Source organism: Xenopus tropicalis, chromosome 2, assembly GCF_000004195.4.
Source record: "Xenopus tropicalis strain Nigerian chromosome 2, UCB_Xtro_10.0, whole genome shotgun sequence".
Classification (NCBI taxonomy): domain Eukaryota; kingdom Metazoa; phylum Chordata; class Amphibia; order Anura; family Pipidae; genus Xenopus; species Xenopus tropicalis.
Window position 1 is genome coordinate 41,011,356 of NC_030678.2, and position 23,528 is coordinate 41,034,883.

Consider the following 23,528-nt stretch of genomic DNA (forward strand, 5'->3'; position numbering starts at 1 on the left):
TGCCTGTGTATGCCAGAATAGGTATCTCCTTGTATTAAGTACAAAGCTCCAGGGGAAACTGAGGGTATTGTGGCCCATGCATTACAGCAGGGTTTTAGTAGTCTTAATAGTTACAGGAAATAGACTTGCCACCATTAAATATCAGGCCATGCAAGAAATACGGCTGATTCACTACATTTACTGTTCATATAGTGATTCATCTTCCCTTATCTCATGTACAGAGCCGCCACTCGTGCCTAGGGCCAAGTTTTTGTGTTCTGAATGCACTTTGTGTTTTCTGCAACATGAATCAAATCAGGAAAGAGCAATGCTATCATTGTACTTACGGTGTCATGTAATTCCCCTCGTGGCTTATTTAGATCCATTGATAATGTATATTATTTTCTCAGAGTCATCCTGCAGAACCCCAGCTATGACACTTATGTTAATAATTAGATTTTATTACATAAGGTTCCAGTGGATAACCCTATATATTATTGCATGTTATGGCTCCTGCCCTTTACAAGCTTTAAGTCCTCTCATTTAATTCTGGTTTCATTTTGTATCCACTTATTATTTCCTGACATAGGCTGGTATTGATTTACACAGTGCGGTGCTCACCAGAGAGCATCTCAGCCTATGGTACAGGAGCCCTACAGTGTATAAATACTTAATGTTGTTTTAGGGACGATGCACACCAGTGAAGTGCCAAGCTGGAACCTTTATATTGTTGCAATATCTGTCACCCCTGGCTGTCTATTTAATTCTAATAAATCATTTATTACACTGCAGGGGGTGATTCAATTATGGCAAAATGTGGATGAACAGCTTTAGCGTCCTTATGGGTAAAGAAAAATAATCTTGTGAATTCAGGTAATTTCACATTAAGGTTTATTAGAACAGTAATATTGATGAATCAAGCAGGTACTGTTAAGCATTTCCTTCGGACACCTGGACTTCTTGTAGGCCAGGGTAATATGCAGTCTCCCCACTTTCACTTAAAGCCTATTCATAAATAGTTTGTATTTCATTTCCCCTTAATTACTTGGGTGGGGTATAACACTGATCCCCAATTTCTCACCCTATGGTGGTCCTATGAATATGCCTCTTACCAAACCAGAGTCTCACAAATACGACATATAAAATATATAAAGATCTCCACCCTTGGTTGTTAATAAACATTGAAAGGGTTTTCTATATGTATTTAAACTCTACAACATAGTCCTAGGCCTGTGGACTTTATTGAAGGCTTGGGGTGGCTGTCTTCCAAAACACAGGATGGAGGTGTTATACATAAGGATAGCATACATTGTTATTCATGAAATTAACACTATATTTATATTACCATGTTTCTGGAATTTACATTGTATTTATCCTGATGTATAAAATCCACACTGAAATAATTTTGTGATGTGTTCTATGGTAATATATATGTATATGACCTGGCATTAGGTTTCTCCTACAAGATGTTCTAGGATGTAATTTACATGAAATTGCTGCTGGATTTATCCTGGCATGTGTGCTGGGGCATTATGCATTGAATTGGTATCTGGTCTTGATTAAGGTCCCCATAAACGAGCAGATCCGCTCACTTGGCAATGTCGCCAAGCGAGCGGATCTTCCCCCGATATCCCCACCTATGGGTGGGCGATATCGGGGAGCATTTAGGTAAAAAAAAAAAATAATTAGATCAGATTATGTGGGCGGCAATGGGGCAGTCGGTTCGGGGACCGCATCAACGAGCTGATGTGGTCCCCGATCCGACTGGATTTTCTAACCTGGCCGATTGATATCTGGCCAATTTAAGGCCAGATATCGATCGGCCAGGCCCCTCGGTTCTGCCCCTACACGGGCCGATAAGCTGATGAATCGGTCCAAGGGATCGATATCGGCAGCTACTATCGGCCCGTGCATGGGGACCTTTAGCCTCACCAATAAGCCCCATTATGCCTTGTATGCCGATAACTTGGTCATTTTGTTTTTCTTTATGAGAACAAAGATGAGCAATGGAGAGAAGGTGTGATGATAACAGATAACATGATAAAGAGAAGAAGAGAATATAGATATTGAGAACAAAAGGAATAATAATGTGGAAACTTGGCTTTTGGCCTAAGGTTTTCTGGTGGGCCCCTGGCATTCTCAGTTGGATACTGGGCAATAGGCTACTTTGCACCCGTATGGACCCCAAGCCAAGGGGAAGAGATAAGGACCTTATTGTTGGTTAAGGGGGCCAATGGGAAGTGATGATAACTACTCTTGGGAGAGAGAATTGAATGACAATTTAATTATAACGATTTCCCCCAGTTAGGGTTGCCACCTTCTAACTGGGGAAACCAGGGCAGGGGGCGGGAAGGTGACATCACAGGGACAAGGCATGGCGTCGACATGGTCTATGACGTGGGGAGTGGGGCTATGATTTGGGGATTGGCTGATCGCCACTGTCAATCTGAAAGAGTCCTGCCCGGTTTCCTAAACAGAGCTCTCCGGATTGAAACTGGGCAGGTGGGAACCCAACTCCTGGTTTTAGCACTAACCTGATATCAGCCTTCCTTGAAGTAAGAACAAAATAACAAACAAACAACAGACATTGGCCACATAACACAGAAGGCCTTTTGGTATCAGAATTATAACTAGTCACACTTCAGTTAGCACTCTGTGTGCAGTACAACTTAATGCAATAATTTCCCTCTAGAGTTTGCTATGGCCTGGCCCTACCATAGCCTGCCCTACCATAGCCTGCCCTACCATAGCCTGCCATGTCCTAGTCACTTCCCTGTTATAGCTACCAGTATATCTTCCAGTTATAGGGGACGATTTTCCAATATTTTCCCTAAAAGTTCCTCATAGCACCATTTTTCCAAATCCCAAACCATTATTGTTATTACAATTACTGTATATATTAAAAACAGATATATGTTCAGTAAAAAATTATACCGAAGTACCCTCTGTCTGCAGTTGTGCTCTCAGGGATACACTTACCACAGAAACTAGGCTGCAATGCTAACTAAGGTGTTAACTCTCGCTTTACAGGGTGTTTCAAGGTGGATGTAAAGTACAGGGTTCCCTTGTGCCAAAAGTGCTATACACTGGTTCTTGCACATCAGTGACAAACAATAGGCAGTAAGACATTAGGTGCTACAATACTAACAAACAAACAAGATGTTAGCATAACTCAATGCCATGTGATGTCATATATCATATATAGGGCCTGATTCACTAAAGTGCGATAAAAATTATTGCACGCTTTTTTGCGGTAAAAAAGACACGATAATTAGCGCGCGATTCACCATAGTATTATCGCGTGCGATAAGTCGCCATTTTCGCATGCGGTATTTCTCGCGCTAGTTTTACCGCATGCGTTAATTTCCGCGCTGAAAAGAATACGATCGCATGATTCACTATAACTTTGGCGCGCTAAATATCGCATTCGGCTATGCGACAATTAACACCTACTACAGGCAGGCGAAAAATTATAGAAAAGTACAGTAAATGAGTTTGTGGCAACAAAATATGGACTTACAGTGTTATTTACTCAATTTTACTAAAGTCTTGGCATGTATGGAATTTCGCTACTAATATACAGTACTATAGAAGTGAATATGTTGTCGCCAAAATATACAGTACTATAGCGGTGAATATTTTGTCGCGATAATATACTGTACTGTAGCGGAGTATATTTTGTCGCGCAAAATACATTACTATGTATATTTTGGCGATTTCTTTTTATCGCGATTTTGTAATCTCGCGACTTGCGGACATTTTGTGGCGATTTTGTAATCTTGTGACATGTGCGACTTGGGACCATTTTGTGTCATTGAGCCTGCAGCCACCAAACTGAGAGGACATGCCTGGGGTTTCTGACTTGCTACCAGGGGAGAGGCGCTACATTATCAGCATGCTCCTGCGTGCAGGATATGACGACCCGCCCCTGGGGGACTTAGGGGTCCACGAAAGGAAGAGGGCAATCCTGCGCGACCTCCAAGCCGGGTTGCTGGGGGCTTCCAAATTGATGTGGACCCCCCCCAGCTCCAGCGGCTGTGGTCTGACCTGAAGCGCAGGAGCCCAGAACTGGTTGCTGAAATTGTGGAAGGTAATTATTGTACTTTATTATGCTTTTACAGTATACGTTCAGTAAAAGATTTAGCAAGTAATTTGAACTAAAGGTACAAATGTAAGAAATGTCAGGGATGATGAAAGTAACATAGTAACATAGTAAGTTGGGTTGAAAAAAGACATACGTCCATCACGTTCAACCATAATGCCAGTGAGGAACTGAAACGTTGGTCACAATAAACCTCTGAATATTATTTCACATCTTTGTGACTCCTTGTCAAAATCCTGTGTGTGCCGTCACCCCATGCCTGTCTAGATTTTGTTTTGCCACAGGCACCCAGGTATTATTGTTCCTTATGGTGTGCAGCTTCCCAGCACTTCCTATTGTATATATATTGTAGGGACTTAGCTGGTAGCAGCCGGTAGCGGATGAAAATCTGGGCTTCACAAATGAGACAGGCAACTCTGGTTTTCAACCAAAAAGGTCAGGCTCCTGCCTGTGCTTTATTTCCCATAGCAAACCATATCACCACATGGTATTTGAAAGTAACAAAAGTTCAACAAAACAAAGTCTCACCAGACAGTAGTTTCCACAAAGGGTATAACGAAAGTCTCTCTCTGCCAATGCCTGGCAGTCCTTTCCTGGAGTCCCAGAATCAGGGGAGATAGCCACCAGTCCAGCCCACCCCTCACAGACTCACACAGAAAACTGAACACTTGCTTCACACACAGGCTCCCCTTAATTGCTTCAGGTGTTGCCTAATTGGCTCCAGCATTCTTTAGCCATACTTCAGGGTCCTAGCCTCTCCTGCCCTGGAGATTTAAAGAAGCCAGTACCTCAGCCTGGGTGCTATATACCTGCCATCCAACAGGCAATTCTCCCTGAGACAAACCTTTTTGTCACATACCTCCCCCCTCTGTTCGAGCCTGTGGGTTCGGACACTGCCTACAACCATACAGTAGGACCTTGATAATGCATCTGCATTACCTTGCAGCCGGCCTGCTCGATGTTCCACCTTAAAGTTGAAGTTCTGCAAGGAAAGAAACCACCGTGTCACCCTTGCATTCTTTTCTTTTGCTTGTGACATCCAAGTTAGAGGAGAGTGGTCTGTAATGAGTACAAACTGACGGCCCAGTAAATAGTATCGCAAAGCTTCCAGTGCCCATTTAATTGCAAGGCACTCCCGCTCCACAATACTATAGTTCTTCTCAGCTGGATTCAACTTCCTGCTCAAGTAAACCACTGGGTGTTCTTCTCCCCTAACCAATTGGGACAAGACAGCGCCTACACCAACACCTGAAGCATCGGTTTGGACCATAAACTGCTTTGTGAAATCTGGAGCAACCAACACCGGTTGCTGACACAAAGCTGTTTTCAACTCTTGGAAGGCCTTCTCTGTCTCTGCACCCCACTTAACCATTGTGGACTCTTTCCCTTTTGTCAGGTCTGTTAAAGGGGCAGCCATTGTAGCAAAATTCGGAATAAACCTCCGATAATACCCGACCATACCAAGGAAGGTACGCACTTGCTTCTTGTTGACAGGTTGAGGCCAGTTTCTAATGGCCTCCACCTTGTTTACTTGAGGCTTTATGACACCCCGCCCTATAGTATACCCAAGATAACGGGCCTCTTCCAGGCCTATGGCACACTTCTTGGGGTTTGCTGTCAAGCCTGCATCTCTAATGGAATTTAACACAGCCTGTACTCTGGGGAGGTGACTTTGCCAATCCCTACTAAAAATCACTACATCATCCAAATAGGCGGAGGCATAGAGCTGATGAGGACTAAGAATATGGTCCATCATCCTCTGGAAAGTTGCTGGGGCCCCTTGGAGCCCAAAGGGCATTCGGACGTACTGAAACAGCCCCTGGGGAGTGGAAAAGGCTGTTTTCTCCTTAGCTGATTCTGTCAATGGCACCTGCCAATAGCCCCTAGTTAGGTCAAGAGTCGTTATGTACCTCGCAGGACCCAGTCGTTCAATTAATTCGTCCACCCTTGGCATGGGGTAGGCATCAAACTTTGATACTTCGTTTACCTTCCGGAAATCATTGCAAAACCGCAAAGACCCGTCTGGTTTAGGAACCAGTACTATGGGGCTACTCCATTCACTTTTGGACTTCTCAATTACCCCCAAATCCAGCATCCTTTGCACCTCCTCGGTTACTGCCTGTCTACGGGCTTCTGGGATCCGATAGGGCTTAAGACGGACCCGGACCTGGGGATCAGTAATCACATCATGCTTTATTACATTGGTACAACCTGGTAAGTCTGAAAACAGATCAGTGTTTCTTTGCAGAAACTCCCTGACGTCCTGCTTTTGGGCTACTGACAGGGTTTCTGCTATTTTTACTTTTTGAAAACCGTCCTGGTCATGGGGCAGGGGCTGAACTACGGCCGAGAGGACTTCTCTGTCCTTCCAGGGCTTTATTAAGTTTACATGGTAGATTTGTTCTTTTTTCCTTTTGTCGGGTTGATGAACTTTGTAGTTCACCTCTCCCACTTTTTCCACCACTTCATACGGGCCCTGCCACTTAGCCAGGAACTTGCTCTCCACGGTTGGGACAAGAACTAATACCCGGTCCCCAGGGTTGAAGGTTCGCACCTTGGCTGATCTGTTGTAAACCCGACTTTGGGCCTCCTGGGCTTGCTGCATGTGTTCCCTAACTAGGGGCATAATAGCAGCAATCCTGTCTTGCATAAGAGAGATATGCTCAATTACGCTTCTATGGGGGGTTGCCTCTTGTTCCCAGGTCTCCTTTGCCACATCAAGGAGACCTCTGGGGTGACGCCCATAAAGCAACTCAAAGGGCGAGAAACCAGTCGATGACTGGGGCACCTCTCTAACTGCAAACATAAGGTATGGTAAGAGACAGTCCCAGTCCCTTCCATCCTTATCTACAACCTTCTTTAACATGTTTTTCAAAGTTTTGTTAAAGCGCTCTACCAAACCATCTGTTTGGGGGTGGTACACAGAAGTTCTTAGTTGCTTAATTTTCAACAGTTTACACAATTCCTTCATAACCCTTGACATAAAGGGAGTACCCTGATCTGTGAGGATTTCCCTGGGAATGCCAGTACGTGTAAACATATTAAACAGCTCCTTAGCAATATTCTTAGAGGCAGTATTCCTTAAAGGTACCGCCTCTGGGTACCAGGTGGCATAATCCATTACTATGAGGATATACTGATGCCCCCGGGCTGATTTTAGTAGAGGCCCTACTAGGTCCATTGCAACCCTTTCAAACGGGACCTCAATGATAGGCAGTGGCACTAAAGGGCTACGAAAGTGGGGCCTTGGGGTAGAGAGCTGGCATTCTGGGCAAGAGTCACAGTACCGCTTTACCTCTGAAAAAATGCCAGGCCAATAGAACCTTTGAAGTATTCGTTGTTGGGTCTTTTCCTGTGCCAGGTGACCCCCCAGGGCATGAGCGTGGGCCAGATCCAACACCATTCTCCTATAGGGTTGGGGCACTATTAATTGCTCTACTCTTACACCTTGGACCCTGTCAACACGGTATAACAAATCCCGATTGACGGAAAAATGGGGAAAAATACTTTCAACACCCGGTTCCTGTGGTTCACCATTAATTACCTTAACATTTTCCCAAGCCTTGGACAAGGTAGGATCCCTCATCTGGGATGTGCCAAAGTTATCCCGAGAAACCTCCAAATCCGGCATAGCGGGCGGTTCGGAGGACTCTGAGGGAAACTCTGTATCCCCAGCTAACACCTCTAGGGGAAAATTTCCCTTTTCATCTTGGGTCACCCCTACAGCCTCAATGGGGGAACAAGACTCTAAAGGCTCAGGACACTCTGTGAGTATGGCCACTGAGGCCACCTCTTCCTCCTCTGGCTCTTGTTTAGGGCAGATGGGAGGAATGGAGAATGAAGGCACATCTTCCCCTGCAAGCCCCTTCACTTTGCCCCACAAGTCCCAAAAGACAGGGAAATCACGTCCCAATATAACATTATGCAACAAGTTTTTTACCACTGCTACTTCACGAATACAGATTCCGCTAGCAGTTTCAAATGACAGTATAGCAGTGGGATAACTTTTAACATCCCCATGAATGCAAATAACTCCCATCTGGTATGACTGTAACTTCCGAGCGTCTACCAGGCTGGCATGAACCAGTGTTACCAGACTTCCAGAGTCCAGTAGGGCAGACACTTCATGTCCCTCCACTTTCACAGTACACATTTGTCGCTCCAGTTCTAAACCAGGGTGGGCAAGGCACACAGTTTTAGCAAATAGAGACAGATGTGGTTGAGCAGCGCTGCAGTCCATAGGTTCCTGGATGATGGGACAACTGGCTGCCATATGCCCTGGCTCCTGGCAGCGAAAACAAATTACTTGTCCCTTATCCTTAACTTGCCAGTCTGTTTTAGGATTTTGCCATCTCTCAGGCCTTACCACATCCGGTCTGCCTTTTGGGGTATCTTTCCAGCCCTTAGTGGCCGGCGCTACTTTACCTGTGACCGGTGCCCTTTGACTCTTAGGGCCAGCACTTTTAGCCAATGGGCCTTGCAGCAAGCCCTCTGTGGACAGAAAGCGCTCCACCAAGGCCACCATTTGATTGGCATCCGCTGGATCAGCTTGGCCTGCAAAGCGTTGTAGCCGCACTGGTAAAGCACGCAAAAAACGATCAAGGACCACTATTTCCACCATCTGTGAAGGAGTTGACTCCTCTGGTTGCAGCCACTTTCTGACAAGATGTATTAGGTCATGCATCTGAGACCTTACCGGTTTGTCAGCATCAAATGCCCAGGCATGTACCCGCTGTGCCCTCATGGACATGGTTACTCCCAACCGGGCCAATATTTCTGCTTTCAGCTTTGGGTACTGTTTGGCATTGTCACTGTTCAAATCAAAATAAGCCTTTTGGGGCTCACCGGTTAGAAAAGGAGCAATTACCCCTGCCCACTGATCCGTTGGAAGACTTTCCTGCTCTGCCACTCTTTCAAATATAGTGAGGAGCCTCCACATCATCCTCTGACGTCATCTTTTGTAATGAGGCTTGCACCCTTTGTGGGGACTTAGCTGGTAGCAGCCGGTAGCGGATGAAAATCTGGGCTTCACAAATGAGACAGGCAACTCTGGTTTTCAACCAAAAAGGTCAGGCTCCTGCCTGTGCTTTATTTCCCATAGCAAACCATATCACCACATGGTATTTGAAAGTAACAAAAGTTCAACAAAACAAAGTCTCACCAGACAGTAGTTTCCACAAAGGGTATAACGAAAGTCTCTCTCTGCCAATGCCTGGCAGTCCTTTCCTGGAGTCCCAGAATCAGGGGAGATAGCCACCAGTCCAGCCCACCCCTCACAGACTCACACAGAAAACTGAACACTTGCTTCACACACAGGCTCCCCTTAATTGCTTCAGGTGTTGCCTAATTGGCTCCAGCATTCTTTAGCCATACTTCAGGGTCCTAGCCTCTCCTGCCCTGGAGATTTAAAGAAGCCAGTACCTCAGCCTGGGTGCTATATACCTGCCATCCAACAGGCAATTCTCCCTGAGACAAACCTTTTTGTCACAATATACACACATCTATTTTCAAATACATATGCATAAATAAGTTTAAAGCAGGGGGGAAGCAGCAGGGAGCAGCCCATAGTGTGAGTCATTTGGGGAAGGGCCACGAATGTTTTAGGGGGCCCTGGCTAACAATGTCTGTGTGTCCTTTGTATTGATGTGAGGGTTCACAGGGGGAGGGGCCATTGGGGGCGTGGGAGGCCCAAAAAATGTTGTTGTGAGGGACCCCGTTATTTATGATGGTGTATGAATATATATATATATATATAATATATTACACAAAATAACATCTTGCAATACTATTTCACAGAACTTCAGCTGGCGACTCCTCCCCAGGCCCAACCCCAGGCCCTCCAGGCTCTACCGACCCAGCCAGGCCCCAGGACTGACCCAGGCCCCCGAGGCTGAGGAGGCCGCCAAGGCCATGGAGGCCCCGGACACCTCCCCCCTTTACTCCTCCACCAGTTTGCCCCCATTTTCCCTGGCCCTTGAGTTCCCCCCCAGCCCCCCGGATGCCAGCCACCAGGTTCTCCTGGCCCAGCACATCGGTCCATGCAGGAGGACCTGGACAATGTGAGGGCCCAGCTCCGGGGGGAAGTGGCCGAACTGAGGAGGAACTTTGAGGAACTCAAGGGAAGCAAGCCCTAAGTTCCCCCCCCCCCTTTTTTTTCTAGTAAAATTTTATACTTTTATACTTTTAAACTGAGTAATGTGTCATTATTTATCCTTCCTTGATATGGTATTCTATACTTTCATGTAGTTTCCCCTACACTCTTACATTTATCAGTAACAGCATCAATATGCTATATGGGTTAAATGTTTGCAAATATTCTGCCAACAATTTTTTCTTTAGCCCATTTTGCTGAATAGTAAAACTTGCGTTAATTAGTACGTAGCGTATTTTCTGGCGAGTGGGATAACTGCCAATCCAATGTTTTTGAATAATTGCAATATTATATTTGTCCCCGTTTAATAAAGTGCCCATAACATATTTGCCATTTATTCTGTGTCTAAAATCTCCCACTTAATTTAAGCCACTTTAGCAAACGGACCCCTAAGTATTTGGCTAAATATTCTTAGATGCCCCCCCCCATTTTATTATCTCTAGCACTTCTTTTTTTTTTCTTACTTTTTTTTATTTTTATGGTTTTTTGGGGGTTTTTTTGCAAATAAACTTTTATACAGCACCTCTCTAGCACTCTGTGCTCTCCCAGGGCAAAATGTCGCCATTTTTATGCTGCCGATTGTCGCGTGCGTAATGTCGCGACAATTAGCGCATGCGATAAATAGCGTGCATGCGGAAAATACTGTGCACGCTATTTATCGCGACAAGAATATCGCATGAAATACCGCACGTAAAATAGCGCAAGTGTACTAATAGTGAATCGTGTGAAAAGTCGCCAAAATTAAGAAGCGGTAAAATTTTTAGCGCTCGTTAAAAATAGTGCACGTTATTTCGCACTTTAGTGAATCGGGCCCATAGTATTTAAACAAATAAAAATGTTCTGTTTTTTGAGTCTAGCACTTTATTTTTGGGGCTTCTTAAACAGAGAGGGGCCCTTGACTTTGGAGGGTCTGGATAGTATGGGGTAAGTGTTCTTAAGTGTTTCTTCAGGCAGCCATCTTGGTTTACAGCTATGCCAATATCCAACAAATCTCCTTGCTCAGTGACATTTGCTGAATAGGCCCCCCATCTCTGGGAGGTGACAGCAGCAGCTTCTAAGCAACTATACAATTGGTTGCTGTACTGTATGTGTGTTTAATTATTTGCCATTCTGTTCTGCATCTCTCTGTGGCTAATGGTACACAATGCCATTTGACTGCCCCTGTGCTCAAACAGAAGAGTCCAAAGCAGACAGGAGGCCTCCACTCAGAAGCAAATGAGTTTGGAAGTAAATAGAGGAAGAGGAAAAGAGGTGAACAGTATTAAGACATAGGCATACTCACTCCCATGAAATATTATTTTTTAGCCATATAAATACATTATTTTCAAGATCTCCCAAGGTACCTTCAAACACTTAACAAGTACACCCAAATTAAATACATACAAGATATATTTATACTTGGTATTCCTAGACCACCCGCCCAAAAAAGTGAAAAGGACAAGTACAAAAAGACACAGAAAGGGACCCAGCTACATATTTACAGAGGCAGCCCACCAACATTGTGTGCCAGTATAGTTGGCTATGCTCGTCGGGGACATTGTGTGTTTGGCAAGTTTAGAATTAGAATGTACATAAGCTGCACTGTACATAGTTGGGCAGTCAGTGCATTGCCAGAGGCACAAAACCATAAATGCACTGGATTTTCTGGCAGACCAGGGTTAGCATTTCCAGAGAAGCAGAGCCACATATGCACTATACATTGCAGTTGGTCAGGCACAGACACAGCTGCACTGTACGTTCCTATTGGTCAGGCAACATAGTTACTGCACTGATATTTGTACATATTTTTCAAAGGGTGAGATTTAAAGCTTGCACAGAATAATCCACTGAGAGTGTAATGTGTCTTGGTGCCATTTAAACTTAAACACCTTGGGGTCCATCTTCCAAAGCTTTGCAATTATCATTGGTCTCTTGGTTTTCCAAAAGATTTTTATCATCATATCTCCTCCGGTACAGCACTCGGCAGATGACTGTGACCAGGAACATTTCCATAATGAGAAGCTGCTGGTTCATGTCTGGCAAACAAAAAGAAGATATTTATATTTATATATATATATATATCAATGGGCAAGAATGCTCACTCATCCTCCTTTGTCTGTTCAGTGGGTTTGGGAGTTGCAGTTCAAGTACCCTAGCATCAAATAGATGGGCTACAGGCCAAAACATATATACTGTAGCTATTTGCACCCATTAGAACATTGCTCTTTGTATAAAGGTACCCTTTGTATTAAGTTTTAGCATGAACCGACATTTAACCACTTTTTTTATTTATTTTTCTGTTCAGGCAATCTCCTATTCATCTAGCATGGGAAAAATGTCTTATTTGCTTGGTGAAGGTGGCCCTAGCAACTGCATAATAGTAAACTGCTGTACTTAAAGGGGTTGTTCAACTTAAATTTAACTTTTAGTATGATTTAGAACTTGATATTCAGAGACAATTTGCAATTGCTCTTCATTTTTTATTTTCTGTGGATTTTCAAATTATTTAGCTTTCTATTCAGCAGCTCTCCAGTTGGAAATTTCAGCACATATGTAGTTGCTAGGGTCCAAAACCCAAGCAACCAGGCAGTGGTTTGAATAAGAGCTGCAATATGAATAGGAAAGGGGCGGAATAGAAAGATACATAATAAAAAGTAACAATAACAATAAACTGTAGCCTCATAGAGCAATAGTTGACCCTCATCTGACAGCTGAAAAAGGGAAGAAGAAAAAGGCAAATAATTAAAAGTCTGTAAGAAATAAAAAATAAAGACCAATTGGCCATTCTCTTACACACTAAAAACTTAAAGGTGAACCACCCCTTTAAAAGCTGCAGAAAAAAAGATGTAAGCATTCAAAAACCATAACAATTCCAACCTGCATCTAAAATATACTCATAGGTTGTGCATGACTCTTAATACTGTCAGCTTTCCACTCTTCTTTAAAACAAGGAAAGGCTTTCTATGATATGCTGCCTGAGGAGAGACATTCTATAGTTTTACAGATTACTTGAAAATTGGCTATATGTGATTTTGTGTGCATGTGGAGATACGCAGCAGTTCAGCAAATGAAATGAAGCCGTTTAGTTCAATTCAAATAGTAACTTTGGGATGTTGGAATAAACCAAGGTTAGGCTGGGGAGGCATTAGTAAAATTAAATCAATCACTACAAACAGAATAAAGGAAAAGTATTCAGCATAGAACATACACAGGACAGAGGCTGAAGGGCAGGGCAATTTTGATGCCTGCAAGATTTCTTATGGTGGCCCTGACCCTACTGATATAAGTATCTAATTGTTGGAGGGACATTTAACACTGGGAATGTTTGCAGGGCAAGTTTTAAAGTGTAACGTTGAGAGTTGGACGTTTTTTGGTCTATCTTTGTGGCAACCTTGTTTGTATAATGATTGTACCTGAGCCTGGAAGGATTCAGGTTGAGTGACGTGAAAGGAGAGGATTGTAGGAAATCTGAATGGGCAGTTTCCTTTCTCACAATATAATGTCACTATGCCATGGCAAACATAACATGAAATAATTACATTTGGGAACAGTGAAGGTACTTACATGAAGCCCTTGATGGACCAGGGAGAGGAGGTTCACAACCGATTATACCTATTGTACCAAGAACATTGATGACTGCGGTTTGCAGTTGGCTCAGAATGACTGTAAACTGTAATACACAAAACACAGAATATACAGTTATACATATTAGAGGGCAAATTGGAAATATGGTGATCAGCCTTTGTATGGTTTGTGCCTCTTTCAATGTAGCAGTAAATTAGAAATCGTGCTATTAGTTTTTACCTTTCCTTCTCCTTTAAAATAAATATAAGTAAGCGTTATCAGAAAGGTCTATGTACGTACAGCCATAAGCACTTAAAGTAATGCTGCACTGTGTCCTCTATCAAAAGAAACACAGGATTTCTTGTCTCTTTTTTGTAAACATGATGGTCCAGTGTCTGACTTCCTCTCTCAGAAACATCCTTAATTCCCGGGGCCAGAGTCTGAGCAGTTCTCTCCTCTCTCCTGCTCCACCTCCCACCAGAACGCTAAGAACCCTCCCCCCCAGAGCTGGAGCAGGAAGGAAGCTACTTAAAATGGCAGCTGCTATCTTAAACAAACAGAGAAAGTTTCTAAAACTGTTTATTCAGTAATGGAAATGGTTTCTGCAGAATAAATATTTCATTCTAGGCGGTACTAATGTGGCAAATCTATATATCTACATTATGGCAGTTGCAGGACTGCCAATACAACTAAGCTAAATGAGCAGTATATTTGCAGGGAACACCTTAGGATCACTGGAGGCAAGTGGATACCAATATTCAAATCAATACATGAAAAATAGCTGTAAGCTCAGACTGTTTCCTCCAAAGGGAATTAAACCAGGATCTCTAGCATGATATTCCACATCAAAGCCTGGTCCTTTAACCTCTCCAAATAGATAAGTACATCATAATACACAGATAGGAATAACATGGCCTAAATATTTGGCTATAAGGTGCTAGAGGGCCTTAACTGAATTATACAGTACAATATTTTGCTGTTCACAAAAAGGGTATTATACAATTTAGAGAGCGCAGAGAAGCTAAAATGAAAAGGGTATTGCTAAATATCAGTTATACTGGCTGCTCTTTTTCTGAATGATTAATACTCCATAATGGTTACTCACTATATTTACCTTAACAATATGTTCACAGTATGTTTGCAAAATAAGGGTGTCTCCATTATTAAAGTCGCTTGGCACCTAAGCTGTCAGCTCCCTATGAGGACTGAAGATGGAGGAAGCTAAAATAATCTGAGGAATTTAAAGTGGACCTGTCACCCAGGCATAAAAAGCTGTATAATAAAAGTCATTTTCAAATTAAACATGAAACCCAAATTCATTTTTATATTAACACATCCAAACCCATTATAAAGGCATTTAACAATCCCATCTGTCAATCATATATTGATTGCCCCACCTCTATGCCTTAGGCATAGAGGCAGGGCAGACAAGAACGTTAGCTCTCCATTCAGCACTACCTAGATGCAACTGCACATCTCACTTTCCCCCTCCCTCCTCATCATTTAATTATGTAGCCAGTGCATGGGCATCTGGTCCCCCATACTGGCACATACACAAGATTTTGGCATGATACAAGGTTTGCCTTCATAACAAAATGGTGCCTGCCTGCTTGCTTATTATTTATATAGCGTAGGTAACGTTTATTTTGCTTAACTAACAATATAGAAAATAATTTGGAGTTATGTCTTGGGGTGACAGGTCCCCTTTAACAGTGAAACCACATGAAGAGATGATGTGAGTTTTTGAATATAGAAAAGTGTTCTTTCTCCTTTATCGGAATAACTTCTAGGAGTTAGGTTTATGGTCGCCATTATTTTGAAACTACTTGTTAACTTTTAGCTAAATCACAGGATGTATAAGCACTGTACCATGTAACTAGACTGCAAAATGTTACTAGCAGCACTCTACTGTAGTTAATGTCTTTATGTGTTGTATTGTTTGTTATAAAAAAGAAAATAAACACCTTTAAAAAAAAAAAAAAAAAAAATCACAGGATGTATATAAAGTGACACATATTTGGCAAAAATTGCCTGTATCCCTGCTAGATGAAATACTTACTAAAGCCCTTATACAATGATAAAAACATTCTGTCCAGATGAACGGTATTTATGCTGGTTGCTCGTAGGTTATGAAATTTCTACGTAATTGCTAATGGTGTAAAGATTACCCCAGGGCGCCACTGTACATTTGTTATACATTAGATCCTGGAGAATAAATATATGCCCTTGCCTGTATGCAGTCCAAGAAGTCAGACCAAAATAAGCAACATCATCTTTTTGTCTTTTCTGCTGAGAAGCAGATGGTACCCTCTTATTTTGGATTTTTGAGAAGTAAATACAATATAAAATGCACTGGTAACCTGCAAAGCTCTGCTCATCTTTTTAGTGAATTATTACGAATGTCTGTAGCTGTCAAGGCTATTTTAAAGGGGAACTCCACTCAAACACAACTTGAGCTTTTTAAAAAGTAAACATAATTTCAAGCAACTTTGCAATATACATCAATTTCAAATAAGCAGCCATTTCATGATGAATGTAATAATATGGTTTGGAACAGTTACCTAAGCCTAGCCCCCCTGTACTCCTGCTGATCTGGCAGAATTTGACTGTCCTCAGCCTGCCTTCAGCCTGCATTCTCCCAATCCCACAATCCACTGCACATGCAATGTCAAAAAGGAAAGGCAAATCACAGTGCAATGCATTGTGGGTTATGTAGTCTGTAGTCATACTCTTTTATGCAAAAAGATACCTGTTTTGCAACTGGATTTCAGCATAAAAAATGGTATCTATTCATACTTTAAATGAACAGATTACAGTGATAGGTATACTAGGAGCCTCTGTGGGGCTCTTTAACAGATTTTGGTTCAGAAGCCAGTGTTCCCCTTTAAACATTCATTTACACAGTATGATGTTTCTTGTCTTACCTGATAGACTGCAAATTTGGGAACAATATTTTTGTCATTCAAGGTGTTCTTTACTAAATTAAACATAACTCCAACTGCCCAAAGAGCTGTTATTGTCATAATAGCAATTGCGACATTAATCCACATTGTAGCGCTATCCAGAGATGACTGGAAGAAAGCATCAAGTAAAAAAATGTTATCAGTCAACTGTTGTAGTTGTTAAACATCTCATATAACATTATAATTGCAATATAATTTGACTGTGGAAATCTGAGCATAAACCATCATTCATATCAATCAAATAAGTTACTTCATTAAAAAAAACTCCTGATCTGAACCTCTGCATGGAATATATTCGTCTATAATACACAAAAGCTGTGAATCTCCTGTAAATTATATCAGTTTTAGACTTATTTCTACTAGATACTGTGTATCAGTGCTACGGATGTCATCAGTTAGAATCTGTGCTTACTGATGTAATAATTCAGTAATTCTGTCACATAACACACTCATGAAACTTGGTTATTATAATATATAATGGGTCCCCTGTTGAAAAATATGAGGATATTAGAGGTCACCTCAGAGTTCCATGATCTGTATCAAAGCACTTGGCCTTTAATTTGGTCATGGAACTCCCATAACATACAGGAAGAACATGCTGTACCAGGTATAACATACTAGGATGCATTCACTTAGCTTGCCACAGTGTGCAAAGTGCAATTTTGTGCTCAATTGCCATGTTTGTTTCCTACAGTGCAGCAATTCTCTTGACACATTGACACAGTTGTGCTGTGCCTACTACAGTTGCAATTATTTTGCCCAAATAAACGTCTTTCTGGCCAAATAAAGTCTTTCGAGCATCATTTCCAGTGTTTGGCATGCGAATGACATGTGACCTATTCTTTTTGTGCAAGTTGTGCCTATTGAACCCTGGAGCTACTGAACCCTGCACTAAACGGTGCCAAGCAAACTATACAGATGTGCATGAGCGTATTTGGATTTAAGTACCTTTTAGAAAAATGGTTTTAAGTGCAACTCAATGCGGGGAAAAAATGCAAGTTTCTCTGGAGTTAATGATACAGGGAAAAGCCAGTTTCATAAACAGGCAGCACACTATCAGCTATTAGAGGGAATTATAGGCAGATAGGGGATGTTCTTTTCTCCCATAGAAATTATCAACCTAGCAGAGGCCCCCCCCTTTAGATTAGAGGAATGGAGCTTCCATTTGAAACAGCTTAGGGGTTTTTTTCTCGGTGAGGGCAGTGAGGTTGGGGAATGCCCTTCCTAGAGGTGTGATAATGGCAGATTCTGTTAATGCCTTTAAGAGGGGCCTGGATGAGTTCTTGAACAAGCATAGTATCCAAGGCTATTGTGATACTAATATCTCCAGTTAGTATTGATGTTGGTATATAGTTTGTGAGTGTATAGATAGGTCAGTATAGGTTGTGTGTGCTGGGTTAACTTGGAGGGGTTGAACTTGATGTGCTCTGGTCTTTTTTCAACCCTATGTAATTATGTAACTATCAACTTTTATATTTAAGTTTATATGCTATCCCAGAACACAATGTATAACTCGGTAACAATAGAGCGTCACTGCAGAACAGGTGCTAAAAGAAACTGTGGCAGAAATAGTACAGCAACCTTCATATTTCTACCAGTGGTAAAGACACAAATATATATTCTACACAATGTATCTCTCTCTCTAATCGTTTAGTTATATTTTTGCTTAAAATCCATTATTGCATGATATTCTGTTAAAGGAGTTCAAAACACAGAGGACAGGGTTATGAACCATGATACCTTGTTTTTGTTCTAAGAACTGAGCTGCACTGCCTACAGCAGGGGTCTCAAACTCGCGGCCCGCGGGCCATTTGCGGCCCTCGGTACAATATTTTGTGGCCCGCACCAACGCCTTCTCAAAAGCAATGAATGGATCGCGATTTTTATTGCGATTCAAGGGATAATGCAAGGCGGGCAGGCGGGAGCTGCTGATTGCGGAAATGACGTTATGCCATCATAAAAGTTATTATGGGAAGACGTTCTGTGTGCACTATTAGCTGCTAAGGAGCTAATTGTGCACACAGAACGTCTTCCCATAATAACTGTTATGATGGCATAACGTCATTTCCGCAATCAGCAGCTCCCGCCCACTGTTCCTTGCATTATCCCTTGAAAGCCAATTTTTTGTGAAATCCCTTATGCGGCCCAGCCTCATCCTGACTTTGCCTCCTGCGGCCCCCAGGTAAATTGAGTTTGAGCCCCCTGGCCTACAGCAACTGACAAATTGGTTGGAGACATTTTTTTCTAAGAAACATGTCATCATTACACAGTCACATACAGAAGTACTTACATTACCAATCATATAAGTTCCATTTGTCCAAAGAACCACAGCCAGAAACATAAGCACCGGCCGTAGGAAGGCAAACTGAAATGTACCCAGCTTCAGGATGAATAAAGTCTTTCTACAAATGGGACAGAGAGCACAGTTGTGTAAGGAAATGACACAAGGCAGCTTCATGTACATTTGCTCTTCTCAGATATTCAAAGGTCTGTAACTTTTTTAATGAATAATTTTTTAAATAATCATTTTTAGTATGGGTGAGAATAACACTGAATAAAAAGTTCAGCTAAGACATAATAGTTTCCCTTTCAGTTCTATGGTAACTCTACAAGGGCTCAAAAATGCACAAAAAAGCACAGAAGCTATTTAAATGGATTTGTATACTTGTGTCAATACATTCACCTCTAAACTTGTGCCTTGTTCCAAAATGCCAGTTGCTTTCCTTCCTCTGAATAAGGTGCAGGGTACACACAGGAGTTTATCTGGTGTACTAGTATTGTTTATTTAGTATCAATAGGGCGTGCTGGCTCTCCATATTGAGATAATGTGAGGCTATGCTGTGCTATTTCCACAATGCTGGAAATGATGCAATTTGCACCCCACTAATGGCATCAAAATGAATAGGCAATTGGCGCACAATAGCTGTGGTGCATGCTATACCCAATAGTGAAACCCTATATAAGTTGCTTTTTCTTTTGGCATTAGTATAAAAAATGTGCAAATAATATAAAGTATCTTATAACTTATAGTACAATATTATTTGGTGCCTAACTCTGTGTTGTTTTTATGCAGTGTGATTCCCTGAAACTGACCTGTTGATAGCTGTGTGTGGCAGGCACAGGCAACAGCAGCAGAAGGGACCAGTGCTAATCTGAAGCTTCCTATCACGAAATTTCCTAATAAATTCTCTTCTTCCCCCACATTCATTTACCAGCATGAGCTGAAACTTGTGTACTAGAATTGCAAGGAACCTTTAATAGAAAGCAGATTAAAATACATAAATACATGTACATGAATTTTATTACTTACTTTAGAGTCACCTAATGAAAACTGGAGATGGTTGCTAGCCTGATGTTAAAATAGTGAAGTAAAAGTGACATGGAAAGCAGATAAAACCAATATCAGATATAGGATCCCTTATGTGAAATGCTTAGGACCTGAGGTTTTCCCGAAGAGAGGACTTTTGGACCACCATACCTTAAGGCTACTTAAAAGCATTAAATAAACCCAATAGGGTGGTTTTTGCAGTTAAGTTTGGAATAAGTCAGTGTCAGACTGAGATATTAGGGGCTCACCAGAAAACCCTTAGATCATTTGGTCACTCTCCAGATTATTTGTACTCCTAACTTATTTTTTTTTAGGATATTTTTCCTAGTCTCTTTTCTTTACATACTTTGTTTACATATTTTGCATCTTTGTATTCATAGTGAAATAGGGAATGACCATGAGATAGGCCAAATGGTTAGGAGCAGAAGAGCCACTGACACCTGGGCCTACCAGATGTTTTCCAAGTATCCCGGTGGGTCTGTCTGACACTGGTCCAAGTACAAAGTACTTTCTTATTTTTACAGAGGAAAGGGGAAATCATTAAAAAATATGAATTATTAAAATAGGATTCTATGGAAAATGCTATTTCTTATATTTGTACCAAAGAAACATTAGGAAATGGCCCATGCCCATTACTGACTGGCTACTTCTACAATATAACATTCATTTCAAACTTCAAAAATGCCCCAGTTTACAACTCCAGGCTCTCTAGAATCTCAGCATTCCTCCAAGGAACTCAGACTTAACTGCCCCCATATGCCCTCTGTGCAAGCAGTCTGCCAAGACTTAACCAGAGCAGCAGTCTTTGTAAAACAACAGATAGATGTTGAGGAAGTAGCTGCACTCTAGCTGCAGGAAAATGACACATGAGAAGCACAAACAATGGGATGACCATAAATGGCCACAGTGTTATGTATCTACACTCCTGATTATCCATCCTCAGCGTCTAGGCATCTGGTCTGAACGTGTTGAATTCATCACAAAATTATAAATCCCAAAAATTCCAAATATGTCCTTAAAAAATCCTAATACTTACACAGAAGCAGTGAAGTCAGTAAACATGGTGCTACGTGGAATCCACATTCCAAAGCAGGATGTTGTTGCAATCATCTAAAAAATAAGATAATATGCTCATACAGGGGGCATGTAAACAAATGAAGTTATGCAATAGAAGTCACAAAATTTGCACTAGGTCATAGCAACCAATCAGATATTTTTTTACAAATAAGTAATTCTACCTGTTGATTGATTGCTGAACTTTGCACAGACTTGAAACTCTTAGTACATAGTATTTGACTGCTATAGAATGCTACATCCTTTACTAAATCAAATTCAAGCCAGTGAATGCTATTGCTGCTGAATTAATTTCATATATATACCCCTATGGGAAGTAATTATAAGACTAAAACAACAAAAAGCATTGTTTCACGGCATAACCACTGTAGCTGGTTGTAGACTTACCATGGCTCCCGAATTTATCCAAATGATTAAAGAACTTTTGATGCTTGGTAATTTTCTGTACATATAGTAAGCTTCTTCCAAAAACACCAACAGTGATATTAGAGTCATAAATGTTAACATAGCAAAGAGCAATATCCCAGTCGTATCAAGATCTAGAAGAAGAAACAGAAAAATGTAATTTTTCGTTTGTTCGCAGTATACTGCACATATTTAAAATCTAATTTAAAGACTACTGAGTTTATTTGTTTTTCAAAATGTACACAAGATATAAATATATACAGTATATATAAGAATATGGTCTTTCATAATGCTGTGACACTTTTGCTGTAAACTTCCCTGCATTAAAGGAGAAATTGGATAAATGGAAAAAACCCTAATTTTGTAGGCAATTATGAATAATATGGTGCTGGTTTCACTTTGGGCTAAAATTGAATACTGTCTGCACAAATGGCCCCTTTATTGGAGCTCCCTATAGATCCTATCAGTTGTTTCAAGTGAAAGGTGGACGTGTCCTAACGGCCCCTGCCAGAAGCACAGTAGGAGGGGGAGAGCCAATCACAGCCCTGCACTCACACAAGCAGACAGGCTTCAGTTCCCTATCAGGTCAGCCTAGCTGCTGATTGGTTCCTATCCTACAGTGCAGGGTACTGAGGGCCGGCAGCTCCCCAGCTCATCCAGAGAATTCAGCCAGCAGGAAGTGGAACAGATGGGCGGGGCTAGTGGGGTTTTGGGGGAATTTCTCAAAAAATCAGTCCAATACAACTTTTTTAAGCACAATCCTTGTATATCTAGAGTATAATTCATTGGTATATTCTTAATTTTTATATGATAGGTCTCCTTTAAGCCTAAGCATTTTTAGTAGTAGGCACTGTAATGGCAAAAGGCAGGTTACACTATGAACGTTCCTAATTTAATGCCTAATTAACTTTTCTAAACATAACCTTATAAAGCAGTCTTTAAATATTACTAGCTATAATAAAATGTCCATCCTTTTTAGAGTGTGCAGATATTTTTGATTTTGACATTATGGCAAATAAACTAACTTGAGATTTGCATGTCTGTGTATTTAATGTTGACATTTCTGTAGACAATTATTAAAATATACACGTGTGTCTGTGTGTATATATATATATATATATATAGTCACTAAATTTTTGTATCTGAACGATTGTTAACATCGGGAAAACCTTTCTGACTTTGATCATTCTGTGCAAGATTTTGGAAGCCTCCCATAGGGCTCAATGGCACTCTGCAGCTCCAACCCGGCCCAAGGAAAGTCTCCCATAGGGCTCAATGGCACTCTGCAGCTCCAACCCGGCCCAAGGAAAGTCTCCCATAGGGCTCAATGGCACTCTGCAGCTCCAACCCGGCCCAAGGAAAGTCTCCCATAGGGCTCAATGGCACTCTGCAGCTCCAACCCAGCCCAAGGAAAGTCTCCTATAGGGCTCAATGGCACTCTGCAGCTCCAACCCGGCCCAAGGAAAGTCTCCTATAGGGCTCAATGGCACTCTGCAGCTCCAACCCGGCCCAAGGAAAGTCTCCCATAGGGCTCAATGGCACTCTGCAGCTCCAACCCGGCCCAAGGAAAGTCTCCCATAGGGCTCAATGGCACTCTGCAGCTCCAACCCGGCCCAAGGAAAGTCTCCCATAGGGCTCAATGGCACTCTGCAGCTCCAACCCGGCCCAAGGAAAGTCTCCCATAGGGCTCAATGGCACTCTGCAGCTCCAACCCGGCCCAAGGAAAGTCTCCCATAGGGCTCAATGGCACTCTGCAGCTCCAACCCGGCCCAAGGAAAGTCTCCCATAGGGCTCAATGGCACTCTGCAGCTCCAACCCGGCCCAAGGAAAATCTCCCATAGGGCTCAATGGCACTCTGCAGCTCCAACCTGGCCCAAGGAAAGTCTCCCATAGGGCTCAATGGCACTCTGCAGCTCCAACCTGGCCCAAGGAAAGTCTCCCATAGGGCTCAATGGCACTCTGCAGCTCCAACCCGGCCCAAGG

The 23,528-nt window shown here is 42.1% G+C and overlaps 1 protein-coding gene across 3 annotated transcripts in view; it reads right to left on the bottom strand.

Moving 5' to 3' along the window:
- slc51a-like.1 (organic solute transporter subunit alpha) overlaps positions 1-23,528 on the bottom strand; it is a 59,243-nt gene that overhangs the window by 24,460 nt on the left and 11,255 nt on the right. For 2 of the 3 annotated variants that reach the window (XM_031895658.1, XM_031895657.1), the window contains exons 2-8: positions 21,528-21,679; positions 21,103-21,176; positions 19,832-19,990; positions 19,029-19,140; positions 16,700-16,846; positions 13,776-13,881; positions 12,101-12,247 (exon numbers count right to left, since the gene is read on the bottom strand). In XM_031895658.1, the coding sequence (XP_031751518.1) occupies positions 12,101-12,247; positions 13,776-13,881; positions 16,700-16,846; positions 19,029-19,140; positions 19,832-19,990; positions 21,103-21,176; positions 21,528-21,647 (865 nt within the window). In that variant the 5' untranslated portion in view covers positions 21,648-21,679. The remainder of the gene's footprint in view (positions 1-12,100; positions 12,248-13,775; positions 13,882-16,699; positions 16,847-19,028; positions 19,141-19,831; positions 19,991-21,102; positions 21,177-21,527; positions 21,680-23,528) is intronic. The other variant, XM_031895659.1, reaches the window with a different exon arrangement.